The sequence below is a fragment of the Dendrobates tinctorius genome, unplaced genomic scaffold (assembly GCF_039654945.1).
Source record: "Dendrobates tinctorius isolate UK_male_01 unplaced genomic scaffold, ASM3965494v1 ptg000157l, whole genome shotgun sequence".
Lineage (NCBI taxonomy): Eukaryota > Metazoa > Chordata > Amphibia > Anura > Dendrobatidae > Dendrobates > Dendrobates tinctorius.
The window spans coordinates 9,210,977-9,224,753 of NW_027361824.1; the positions used below are offsets into that span (position 1 = coordinate 9,210,977).

Consider the following 13,777-nt stretch of genomic DNA (forward strand, 5'->3'; position numbering starts at 1 on the left):
GTTTCATACGTAAGGCGCATAATTCTCCACTACTTAGAGTGTACCAAGCCCTATAGAATCGACCACAACCTATTCATCCATACCTCTGGTCCAAACAAGGAAAAAAAGGTAGCAAAGAACAACATTGCCAATTGGATTAAGAAGGCCATCTCCGAAGCATACCTGGCGCAGAACATCACTCTCCCTACGGGGATCAAAGCGCGTTCAACACGATCTACCTCTACTTCATGGGCTGAGAGGACAGGTGCATCTTCAGAGCAGATTTGTAAGGCAGCAACCTGGTACTCCTTACATACTTTTACTAAACGCTACAGGTTGGACCTTGTGTCCAACAGAGATCTAGTCTTTGGCCGAAAAATTCTTCAGGTCGTTGTCCCCCCCCCCCCCCCCCATAGTGCAGTATAGGTTGTTATGCCTCCTATGATGTCGTGGAAGGTTGCTAGAGAAAATAGAATTAGACTTACCGGTAATTCGGTTTCTAGAAACCTTCCACGACACCACTATTTCCCTCCCTGTATTCTTGGACACAACTCTGAGAATCTTAAGGTAACCGGTGCTATGGTGATCAGTTATAAGTCACAGGTGGGAGGGACCTTTTAACCTCTCGTGCTTCCTGTCCCCCATTAGGGCGTGGAGACAACCTCCTATGCTGTCGTGGAAGGTTTCTAGAAACCGAATTATCGGTAAGTCTAATTCTATTTTTTATGCTTTTCTGCTTTTCTTAGTAAAGAGCTTCAGTGCTCACAATTTTTGACACATCTCCTATCCACTTCACCTTAGGTGGTAAAAGAAGCAGTGGGTCTGCAATGATTTTGAGTGCGTGACCCCCTGACACCCCAGTAATTTAGCGCAGGGCAGAGTCAGGGTGATGTAGGAACCGATGTTTTGGGGATTCCTATGAGGTTTTTGAGAAGCAGTTCATCTGCCTTTATCAGGGTACATCTGAGGATGTGCCATTTTCTTAGGTTGTTTTCGCCCTTTATCTCTGGATGCATTGACCCCACAACCACATCTGAGTCCCTGTCTACCTCTTCATAGAGTACAGGATGGGACGATCTCTGTGAACTTGTATGGGAAGCAAATGCTTCTTTGTTGGAACGTGGATGACTGATCACATGTCCTTTTTTGGTTCGTGATATATTGCGTTTAAACAAAACTAGACTTGCCATGGCTGATCGTAATTTTTCCATCTGATTCCCTCTTGGAGAGTGAGCATTGTAGGGTGCTGTCACCTACAGTGTATCTTCTCTTTTCTCATCTTTGTTTTCTCACACCTGATCTGGATTCACAACTATACTGCTCAGTACTTCCTATGTCTGGAAGGCATTAATATATGTATCTAATGTTTGGAGCTCCAGATGCTCCACGTTGTCATAATTATGTTGTAACATTCTGATGCCTGTAGACACAATTACCTCTAGTTCAGGAGCTGAAATCATACTATCATGTATTGAAATTAAAGTGACTTTTCAGAATTAGCTGTCCAATGAGGAAACCCACTATTTCTGGCTACCCTGTCATTTTTACCCTGCTTGTCACCAGTGTTCCTCTCTGCAGGATCAGTCTCTAATTTTCAGTGGTCTCTCTGAGTTGGTGCATGGAGACTAGCTGCTATAATGTCTCCCATACACAGCATAAACACACATGAGGGATTACTGCTCCCCTGTTCCTATGTTGCACATGTTCAGAAGCAGCAGCAACATGGAGGAGTAGTGTATATGTGAATCCAGCTCTGGGGTAAGATTAAACAATTACAAGACAGTAATCTTCAGCCTAAAAAACGTAATAGAGCAGTGTAACTGGAAATCAAGCTCTGTGGTGAGTTGAAGTTACTAGAAAGCAGCAGCAGCATTAAGGCATTATACAGTAGCACCGAACATTGCAGCTGTGAGTCCAACTCTGAGGTGATCAAACACTAGAAAGCATCTTTAGCCTAGAAGATATTATAGAGCAGTACTGAGCAATGTAGCTGAAAGTCCAGCTCTGTGTGTGTTGAAAAGGTTACTAGAATGCAAGATGGAGGTCATTGTACAGAGCCATGTAGCTGGAAATAGAGCTAAGGGGTGAGATTAAACACATACTAGAAAGCGCAGCAGCATGGAGGCAGTTATACCGCAGTACTGAGCAATGTAGCTATGAATCCAACTAGGGTAAGATCACTTACTAGATGACAGGCCTCTCACTGATCTCCTCTGTATAGCCTCCAATAGGCAGCTATAATGTGATCCCTCAGTGAGCCAGCAGTCAGTCTTGTCTTGAGTAAGATGATGCCCCTTAGCAGTTTTTCAGACTGAATAACTTTTTTTTCCCATTTTTGTGTTCTTTTTTCATTTTATATATTGAAATTGATCTTTTTCCTTTGCAGAAGTAAAAGATGACCGGACGAGCCAGATCCCGAGCCCGCGGCCGAGCTCGTGGGCAGGAGCAGGCCCCACAGATACCACCTGGACAGGTTTTGTACCCCACACTCGTTAACCCTTTTAGTAAGGCTGTGCCCACGTTGGCGTTTTTAAACGCTCAGGAAACTGATCCCCTTCCCAGAAAATGCGCATCTTTTTTCCGCGCGTTTCTTGCACAAAAGGCGCGCGTTTTTGACGCACGTTTTCTGGGAACATTGGGGAAGGCTAAAAACGCTCAGCAATGCGGAAATTAATGAGCACGCTGCGTTTTTAGCCGCTAAGCGATCCCTGAGCGTTTACAAACGCATGCATTGGCACAAAAAGCCAAAAACGCATGCAAATTAATTTGAAGCTTCTTTTAAGCGTTTCTGCAGCGTTTGAGCCGGCACAAATGCTGCGGAAACGCTTAAAAAAACGCAATGTGGGCACACAGCCTAACTCCTGCTGCTTTTTTCATAATGGAGGGGCTTCAGCTGTTTTGCCCCCTTGACTCTAATGCAAAGATGGAAGCGCTACATCTCCCACAATGCATTGCTGTAGAGGCTTCTCTCTAATCCTGCAGAGGCAGCAGAATCATGGGAACATTATCTGGGTCCAACTTTTTTTTTTTTTTTTTCTCCTTACTATGTTAATGGGTAACTCTCAAATTTACAGGCACCGCAGCCCCAAGGACCCCAGCCAGGAGTCAGGCCACCGCAGCCCCAAGGACCCCAGCCAGGAGTCAGGCCACTGCAGCCCCAAGGACCCCAGCCAGCAGCCAGGCTACCGCAGCCCCAAGGCGCCTGGCCAGCAGCCAGGCCACCGCAACCCCAAGGCGCCTGGCCAGCAGCCAGGCCACCGCAGCCCCAAGGCGCCTGGCCAGCAGCCAGACCACCGCAGCCGCAAGGCGCCTGGTCAGCAGTCAGACCATCGCAGCCCCAAGAAACCCGGCCAGCAGTCAGACCACAGCAGCCCCAAGACCCCTGGCCGGCGCTAAGACCACAGCAGCCCCAAGAACCCCGGCCAGCAGTCAGACCACAGCAGCCCCAAGGACCCCGGCCAGCAGTCAGGCCACAGCAGCCCCAAGGACCCCAGCCAGCAGTCAGGCCAAAGCAGCCCCAAGGACCCCAGCCAGCAGTCAGACCACAGCAGCCCCAAGAACCCCGGCCAGCAGTCAGACCACAGCAGCCCCAAGAACCCCAGCCAGCAGTCAGACCACAGCAGCCAGCGCCTGAGCCTTTGCTTGTCGGAAGAGGGCGCCAGAGAGGTGCACCAGCAGCAGAGAGACCATCGCCCGAGGGTGAGTGTCCTTAATGTTCCAGTGTTAAGTGCGAAATGTGATTTAAAAGGGGCTTGTCCGTGGCTTTAGGAATGTGGTGTAAGGGCAAAATGTTACAAAACATAAACATCCTACAAAATATAAGTGGGAGAGATGCTGTGCATCATTTACGGGACCGATGGAGCCAATCACTGGCTGCAGCAGTTACGTGGTGTACATGTAAGCTTCACTACTGAGGCCAGTGATTGGCTGCTGTTATCACATGGATGTTGGCTGTGTCGCCATATACTGCAGGATGACGGGTAATATCACTGACCAGTTGTGTGGGCTTTATTATTTATTGTGTTAACTTTTTCTCCTTCGCCTCATTGGGGGACACAGATACTGTGGGTGTATGCTTCTGCCGCTAGGAGGCTGACACTAAGTGAAAAAAAGAGGTTAGCTCCTCCTCCGCAGTATACACCCTCCCCCCTATTGCGGGCGGAAATCAGTTTTTTGCTTAGTGTCCTATGGAGGCACACACAGTTTGGATCTCTCCAGACTATTTTTTTCTAGTTTACTATGAAGATGAGACAGGGGCGACTGATCCTATTGAAAGGGTCCGATCTCCCCAAACCATCAACGGGCGAGCACGCGTTGAGTATTGTCTCCGCGTATACTTTCCCGCACCGAGGGACATATCTGGGACTTTTCCCCAGACTTCTATTTTTGTTTGTTATTTTATGAAGATGAGACAGGGGCAACGCATCCTATTGAAAGGATCCGATTTCCCCAAACCATCAACGGGCGAGCACGTGCGAGTATCACTCCACGTATCCTTTCCCGCGACGTGGGACATTATGCCAGACTTAGCCCTGTCCACTCCTAGGTATTGAAACCATGGGCTTGCACAGAGGCACACGACTAGTCTGTGCGGCCCCCACTGCTCCACCAACGCTGGACGGCGGTGCTGCAAGGTGGCGGACGGTCCCTCTCCTCACCCCCTGAAGGGGTTAGATGGAGCTAGGGTGCCTGCACCGCCCTATTTTTTATCAAAGACCCCCTCACATATCTGCGCTCAGGCTGAAGAGGATCATCGGTGAGGAGAGGGTCGGGGAGGGCTCCTGCGAAGATTTCGGGCTGGAGCCCACAGCCGCAGCGCCTCGCGGCGTCCACTAGCCATGCAAGAGAGGGGCTGGATCCGTCAGGACAGGAACGCTGCGCCGGTCAGTAGCGCCACTTTTGGTACCACGCCCCCCCCCCGCCCCGGTCGGGTAGGGGAAAAATTGAGGCCGCGGCTTCGGCCGGAGCTAGGCCGCGGCCGGAAGTTCCGCCCTTGGGGCTGCGTGTCACTTCCGGCAGCCCGCCCCGCACTTGGCGGTAAAAATCGAGGCCCTGGCTTCAGAGCACGGGCTAGGCCGCAAAGTGGGAGTACCGCCCCTAGAGCGATTTTACAGGCTGGCGCGCGCCACAGATGTCGGCACGCGATTTTAAAGGAAGCATCCAGGTCGGGGGGGGGCGCAGGATTGGGGTAAGTGCTGCCTGAGAGGCCACGCTATAGGGAAAAACAAGGGGCTACCTCTTCCCCATATCCCCAGCAGCGGACAGATACAGCATGTCCGAAAAAAGCAAAGACGCACACGTTCTTTTACGCGGCATGCATCTCTTGTCGGGCTGCGTTTCCGCGGGCGCAGAGCAAGCATTTATGCGAAGCCTGCGAATCCAAACACGCCCAGGAGCCCTCCCCTGCGACCGCGACCAATGTGTCAAATCCCCCCGAGTGGGCCCGATCACTGTCACAGTACATGGCGTCGCTTGCGAGAGCAATAGAATCCCTTTAAGCCCCAGATAGGGGCAGGGACAGTGTCTCGCCGCCTTTAGAGGGAACCTCCACCTCACAGGAGCCTCTGGCCTGCAGGGGCCGCCCTCACTCCAGGCATACCCGGGGGAAACGAATCCACACGGTGTCGCCCAGTCCATCCGGTGCCTTCGGCATCTGTAAGATCTGCTTCTCGCTCCCCGTCACCAGTGGTTGATAGCGAGCAGACCTCAGATTGCGACTCAGACGAGCCCATTGACCTGGACACTCCAGAGTCACGTGAAACAGTGGACAGCCTCATAGAAGCCATCAATCAGACCCTGGGGATTGAGGATGATACCGCAGCGGCTACGGGGCATAAAGTGGCGTGTAAACGAGTGAAGCGGCCGCACAGAATTTTTTCCTCTCACCCTGAGTTTGAGGACGTAGTGCAGCGGCACAGAGAACGTCCAAAAACTGCATTTTTCTCGGGTTAAAGGGCACTCGAAACGCGTTATCTGTTTGCTCCGGACCTCCGTAAACAATGGCTGGAATCCCCGATAGTGGATCCTCCGGTTTCACGCCTGGCCACTAATACCCTGTTATCTGTCCCTAGGGTTTCCTCGATTATAGATCCCACGGACTGCCTTATTGAGAGCCTAGCTCGTTCAGTATATGAGGCGTCAGGGTCTGCACTCGCTCCCTCGCTCGCAGCAACTTGGGTAGCCAAGGCTATGATATCATAGTCAGAAACATTAAACAAGGTCGCGCAGGAGCAGGATCTACCTGCAGAGATCTCGGAGGTCACATGTCAGATGACGATAGCCGGAGATTATGTATTGAATGCGTCTTTGGATGCAGTCAATTGTTCAACACTTGCTGCCGCTAATGCAATCTCTATCTGAAGAGCCCTATGGTTGAGGACATGGCGGGCCGATTCTACTTCCAAGAAGTCCTTGACTTCCCTGCCTTATCAGTGCGGCCGCCTATTTTTGGATCAACTTATCTCTGACTCCACAGGAGGAAAGAGCGGGTTTCTCCCTCAACAGAAGGTTAAATCGTTTTTTCGTCACCTGGTTCAGGCACGTTTTCGGGCCTTTCGCAGTGCCACCGGCCATTCTAGGCCGGGCGTGACGGCATTGGTCAGGTGGCGGCCGCTAAGCAGCCTGAGCCTGGTCCGGGACCCGAATAGGAGACCGGTCCGGGGTCATGCGTTAAGACTCTGGGGCAGCCTGAGGTGGCGGAATTGGTCCCCGTAGTCCACCCGATCAGGATAGGGAGCGGCAGGTCATATAGAGCCAACCCATTGGTGAGAATGCGTGCTCAACAGGCCAGATCGAGGGGACCCAGATCCTAAGGATCATCGGCCAAATGACTCGAGATCTTTACCAGACAACACCATCGGAGTGGGCGGCCGCCTACTCTGTTTTCACCACGTCTGGGCCAACATCGCTCACGACGCATGGGTAAAAGAATTGGTGTCCTCAGGTTACAAAATAGAATTTGTCAGATACCCTCCAAGATGGTTTTTTCTTTCCCGGCTTCCCAGGGTGGATACCCAGGTAAGGGCTCTATTGGGAGCCATCAAGTCGCTCCTGCACAATGGAGTCATTGTTCCAGTGCCGGAACACGGAAGAGCTCGGGGGTTTTATTCCAACCTTTTTGCGGTTCCCAAAAAGGACGGGTCTGTCAGGCCTGTTTTTGGACCTAAAGCTTCTGAACAAATTCATCAGGATCAGACATTTCCGGATGGAGTCTCCGTTCAGTCATAGCGGTCATGGAGCAGTGAGAATACTTGGCCTCAATTGACAGCCAGGACGCATTTCTGCATATTCCCATTTTTTTCCTCCTCATCAGAGGTGGCTACGCTTCGCCATCACGTTCAGCATTTTCAGTTCGTAGCGCTGCCCTTCGGGCTAGCCATGGCTCCTAGAGTGTTCACAAAAGTTATGGCAATTGCCAGGGCCACACTGCATTCTTGAGGCATAGTCGTCTTGCCTTATCTGGACGACCTCTTGGTCAAGGGCCCGTCAATACGGGCATGTGAGGAAGGTGTCAACATCACGCTAGATACTCTTGCCGCTTAGATGGTTGGTCAATGCAAAGAAATCATCCCTTGTACCAGCTCAGAGGATCTCCTTCCTAGGAATGATCTTCGACACTTGCTGAAGGTTAATTCTCCCTCAGGAAAGGGCGCTAGTCTCCGGAAGGGTGTCCGGACACTACGCCAACCAGTCCCTCATACCATCCGATCCGCGATAAGGATCCTAGGGAAAATGGTGGCAGCAATTGAAGCGATACCTTTCGTCCAGTTCCATCCTTCACCCCCTGCAGCACGCCTCGTGTCAGCCTGGGACAAGAATCCTTTCACGCTCGATCGGCGGTGCAAACTGTCCTCTCAAGTCCGGCAGTCGCTCGGATGGTGGATAACCAGTTCCTCTCTTGCCTAGGGGAAACCTTTCCCCCATGTCATGGGCTGATAATGACAATCGACGTCAGTCTCCTCGGTTGGGGAGCGGTGTTTCGCCACCACACAACCCAGAAACGGTGGTTGCCACAGGAGGCACGCCTCCCGATCAACTTATTGGGGATACGAGCAATTCGGCTGGCTCTGCAGAAGTTTCATCACTTTCTAGCAGGCCGCCCCGTCTGGATTCCATCGGACATCGCCACGGTGGTGGTTTACATAATTTGTCAGGGGGGCACCCGCAGCAGAACAACCATGCGCGAGGTGGAGCACGTTCTTCAGTGGGCCGAAGCAAACCACTCGGTGATTTCGGCTGTCCACATCCCGGGCGTGGAAAATTGGGCGGCAGACTTCCTCAGCCGGCAGGGTCTTGCATCTGGAGAGTAGTCTCTACATCCCGAAGTTCTTCAACAGATTTGTCAACTGTGGGGAGCTCCGGATGTGGACCTGACGGCTTCCAGAGTGAATGCCAAGGTGCCAACATATGTCGCTCGGGCCAGGGACCCGCAGGCATTCGCGGTGGACGCGTTGGTTCTGCCATGGAACCAGTTTTGCCTCCCATATCTACAGTGGGGCAAAAAAGTATTTAGTCAGTCAGCAATAGTGCAAGTTCCACCACTTAAAAAGATGAGAGGCGTCTGTAATTTACATCATAGGTAGACCTCAACTATGGGAGACAAACTGAGAAAAAAAAATCCAGAAAATCACATTGTCTGTTTTTTTTTCATTTTATTTGCATATTATGGTGGAAAATAAGTATTTGGTCAGAAACAAAATTTCATCTCAATACTTTGTGATATATCCTTTGTTGGCAATGACAGAGGTCAAACGTTTTCTGTAAGTCTTCACAAGGTTGCCACACACTGTTGTTGGTATGTTGGCCCATTCCTCCATGCAGATCTCCTCTAGAGCAGTGATGTTTTTGGCTTTTCGCTTGGCAACACGGACTTTCAACTCCCTCCAAAGGTTTTCTATAGGGTTGAGATCTGGAGACTGACTAGGCCACTCCAGGACCTTGAAATGCTTATTACGAAGCCACTCCTTCGTTGCCCTGGCGGTGTGCTTTGGATCATTGTCATGTTGAAAGACCCAGCCACGTTTCATCTTCAATGCCCTTGCTGATGGAAGGAGGTTTGCACTCAAAATCTCACGATACATGGCCCCATTCATTCTTTCATGTACCCTGATCAGTCGTCCTGGCCCCTTTGCAGAGAAACAGCCCCAAAGCATGATGTTTCCACCACCATGCTTTACAGTAGGTATGGTGTTTGATGGATGCAACTTAGTATTCTTTTTCCTCCAAACACGACAAGTTGTGTTTCTACCAAACAGTTCCAGTTTGGTTTCATCAGACCATAGGACATTCTCCCAAAACTCCTCTGGATCATCCAAATGCTCTCTAGCAAACTTCAGACGGGCCCGGACATGTACAGGCTTAAGCAGTGGGACACATCTGGCACTGCAGGATCTGAGTCCAAGGTGGCGTAGTGTGTTACTTATGGTAGGCCTTTTTACATTGGTCCCAGCTCTCTGCAGTTCATTCACTAGGTCCCCCCGCGTGGTTCTGGGATTTTTGCTCGCCGTTCTTGTGATCATTCTGACCCCACGGGGTGGGATTTTGCGTGGAGCACCAGATCGAGGGAGATTATCAGTGGTCTTGTATGTCTTCCATTTTCTAATTGTTGCTCCCACAGTTGATTTCTTCACTCCAAGCTGGTTGGCTATTGCAGATTCAGTCTTCCCAGCCTGGTGCAGGGCTACAATTTTGTTTCTGGTGTCCTTTGACAGCTCTTTGGTCTTCACCATAGTGGAGTTTGGAGTCAGACTGTTTGAGGGTGTGCACAGGTGTCTTTTTATACTGATAACAAGTTTAAACAGGTGCCATTACTACAGGTAATGAGTGGAGGAAAGAGGAGACTCTTAAAGAAGAAGTTACAGGTCTGTGAGAGCCAGAAATCTTGATTGCTTGTTTCTGACCAAATACTTATTTTCCACCATAATATGCAAATAAAATGAAAAAAAAACAGACAATGTGATTTTCTGGATTTTTTTTTCTCAGTTTGTCTCCCATAGTTGAGGTCTACCTATGATGTAAATTACAGACTCCTCTCATCTTTTTAAGTGGTGGAACTTGCACTATTGCTGACTGACTAAATACTTTTTTGCCCCACTGTATTTCCCCCACTGCCACTACTCCCGAGAGTCAGCAAAGGGATCAAGACGGAAGGGGGGCCGGCGATTCTGCTGGCCCCCGTCGAGCGTGGTACGCAGATCTAAGGCAGCTGCTCACCGATCTTCCTGGGCGCCTGCTAGAGCGCCCAGATCTACAGTCTCAAGGGCTAATTTGCCACCCGAACTCAGGGACCCTGTGTTTGACGGCAGGGCCGTTGAATCTTGGATTCTAACCCAGGCAGGGTTCGGTAGCAAGGTGGTCGCTACAACGATTAGCGCCCGGAGGCCTGCTTCAGCATGAATTTACCACAAGGTGTTCTTTGCTTGATTTCGAGGCCGCGGTGTTTCTCCGCTAAGATTCTCGATCTCCAGCATCTTGGTTTTTCTCCAGTCGGGCTCAGAGAGCCCGGAGAGCCCAGTCGGTAGAGCATTAGACTCGGGCTTTGCCCCAGGTTTCCGCAGGAGACAAATGTCGTCCTTATCTGTCCTGTTCCAGTGCAGGATTGCTACCAATTTGCAGGTGAAAACTTTTCATCCGGGGAGTGTCCCACTTGATACCTCCCTATATGGCGCCGATGGACGCCTGGGTTCTTAACATGGTCCTAAGTGTTCTGCAGAAAGGTCCATTGGAACCGCTTCAGGATATCGCTTTGAGGTACCTTTCCTGGAAAGTTGTTCCCTTAGTGGCCATCACTTCCATCAGGCGTGTTTCAGAGCTGGCGGTTCTATCCTGCCGAGCTCCGTTCCTCACTTTCCATAGGTATAAGGTGGTCCTCAGACCAGCCCCTCCTTTTCTGCAGAAGGTCGTGTCCTCTTTTTCACATCAATGAAGATGTTTTGCCTTCATTTTGTCCAGCATCGGTGCACCGTGTGGAAGAAGGCTCTTCACACGTTAGACCTGGTAAGAGCCCTCGGTACGTGTCGCGGACGACACCCTTTACTCAGACGGATACGCTGTTCATGCTCCCTGAAGAACGCAGGAAGGGACTCGCTGCCTCAATGTCGACCATAGCCAGATGGATTCGTTTGAATATTCAGGAGTCCTACTGCATTAGAGGCACACCGATTCCAGCAGGGATCAGAGCGCACTCTACCCGGGCGGTGGGCGCCTCTTGGGCGCTTCGGCATCAGCCTTTGACGGAACAGGTTTGCAAGGCAGCAACCTGGTCCAGCCTGCACATATTTGCCAAACATAATATCCATGCTCAGGCCTCGGCGGATGCAAGCCTGGGTAGAAGGATTCTCCAAGCAACGGTGGCGCAACTTTAATCAGGAGGTGCATGTAGCTTGGATCGGTGAGTCAATCTCTCACCCAGGGACTGCTTTAGGACGTCCCACAGTATTTGTGTCCCCCAATGAGGCGAAGGAGAAACATGGATTTTTGTGAGTACTCACCGTAAAATCGTTTTCTCCGAGACGCTCATTCGGGGACACAGCACCCACCCTATTAGCCAGTTGGCTCTTGTTTAAATGAATGTTTACTTATTTGATATTAGGGTGGTGTTTTCCTTTGGACTTGTTGTACCTGTATTAAGGCTGATTTGTTAGCCTCCTACTGCTTTGGCACCAAACTGATTTCCGCCCGCAGTAGGAGCGAGGGTGTATACTGCGGAGGAGGAGCTAACCTCTTTTTCACTTAGTGTCAGCCTCCTAGCGGCAGAAGCATACAACCACAGTATCTGTGTCCCCCAATGAGTGTCTCGGAGAAAAGGATTTTACGGTGAGTACTCACAAAAATCCATGTTTTTTTTCTGTTCCCCCTTTAACACTATCCTGGCCTAGGAAGTGCTGGTAGTCCTCATATGGGATTCAGCTGTACGGACCTGTTACATAGGTGGAACCTGCCTCTAACAGCAGAGATCGGAGCCGGCTCTGATCACTGCTGTGTAAACAGTTTAGATGCTGCTGTCATCTAATATATAAAGCTCAATGTGTTTATGTATGTATGTACTGTATGTGTGTGTGTGTGTGTGTGTGTGTGTGTGTGTGTGTGTGTGTGTGTGTATGTCCGGGATTGGCATCCGCACCATCGCAGCTACAGCCACAAAATTTGGCACAGTCTCACGTCTGGACCCCAAGAGCGTCCTAGGCTATGTTGTGAGGTGAAATTTTAACCCTGCGCGTTCCAATTCACCAAACAATTTTGCTCCTATCTACATATTGGGGAAAAGTGTTGGAGGCAAATTGACAGCTGCCAGATGTGAACAAGGGGGACTTAAAGGGAATCTGTCGCCCTTTTTTTCGGCTTGCAGCTGCCGGCATAGACATCGGGGCTTATCTACAGCATTCTGTAATGCTGTAGATAAGCCTCTGATGTAACCTGAAAGAGAAGAAAAACACGTTATATTATACTCACCGGGGTGGCCGGTCCTGTCCGGTGGGCGTTGCGGTCTGGTCCGACGCCTCCCTTCTTCATGCGATGACGTCCTCTTCTCCCGTCCTGTAATGGCTGCGGCACAAGCGCACTGCTCTGCCCTGTTGAGGGCAGAGCAGAGTCCTGCAGTGCGCAGGCATCTGGAGAGGTCCGGCGCCTGCGCACTGCATAATTCTGCTCTGCCCGCAACAGGGCAGAGCAGTGCGCTTGCGCCGCAGCCATTACAGGACGGGAGAAGAGGACGTCATCGCATGAAGAAGGGAGGCGTCGGACCAGACCACAACGCCCACCGTACCGGACCGCCCACCCCGGTGAGTATAATATAACGTGTTTTTCTTATCTTTCAGGTTACATCGGAGGCTTATCTACAGCATTACAGAATGCTGTAGATAAGCCCCCGATGTCTATGCCGGCAGCTTATAGGGGCTAAAAAGGGTGACAGATTCCCTTTAAAGAATGAGAGCGATGGCGCCAAAGAGTATATACCGTACTGTTGCTAAGGTGGGGCCCTGACATGGGATACTCGCCACACACGGGGATATGAACACACACACAAAATGCGCCACACACTACCACGTGCTTCAACACATAGACCACCCTCAGCACACATTTCACCACACATACACCAACCTCGCCACATAAAAGTCGCCACTCAAAACTCGCCACTCAAAACTCGCCACGCTGTCCCAGAGCTGTTTAAAGGATGAAAGCTGAGCTGTGATTGGCTGCGATCAGCAACAGTTTTCTTTGTAGACAGTTGTGGTAACCGAGGCCTATTATTCTTATCATTTCTATGGTGTTATCGTCCTTCTGTAAAGCTGGAAATTATAACACAATTTATTACCGTGCCAACACAGACCACCCTCTGACACAGACTGCAGGGGGAGCCCAGTATCACACAGGATAGGATTAGATACATGACTCAGCAGTCAGTATCACACAGGATAGGATTAGATACACAGTTCAGCAGTCAGTATCACACAGGATAGGATTAGATACACGGTTCAGCAGTCAGTATCACACAGGATAGGATTAGATACATGGTTCAGCAGTCAGTATCACACAGGATAGGATTAGATACACGGCTCAGCAGTCAGTATCACACAGGATAGGATTAGATGCACGGCTCAGCAGTCAGTATCACACAGGATAGGATTAGATGCACGGCTCAGCAGTTAGTATCACACAGGATAGGATTAGATGCACGGCTCAGCAGTCAGTATCACACAGGATAGGATTAGATGCACGGCTCAGCAGTCAGTATCACACAGGATAGGATTAGATACACGGCTCAGCAGTCAGTATCACACAGGATAGGATTAGATACACG

General features: G+C 50.5%; 1 protein-coding gene across 3 annotated transcripts in view; it reads left to right on the forward strand.

Moving 5' to 3' along the window:
• Positions 1 to 13,777, forward strand: part of LOC141051551 (piwi-like protein 1) — an 87,673-nt gene that overhangs the window by 28,884 nt on the left and 45,012 nt on the right. For all 3 annotated transcript variants that reach the window (XM_073548530.1, XM_073548528.1, XM_073548529.1), the window contains exons 2-3: positions 2,366 to 2,452; positions 3,054 to 3,678. In XM_073548530.1, the coding sequence (XP_073404631.1) occupies positions 2,375 to 2,452; positions 3,054 to 3,678 (703 nt within the window). In that variant the 5' untranslated portion in view covers positions 2,366 to 2,374. The remainder of the gene's footprint in view (positions 1 to 2,365; positions 2,453 to 3,053; positions 3,679 to 13,777) is intronic.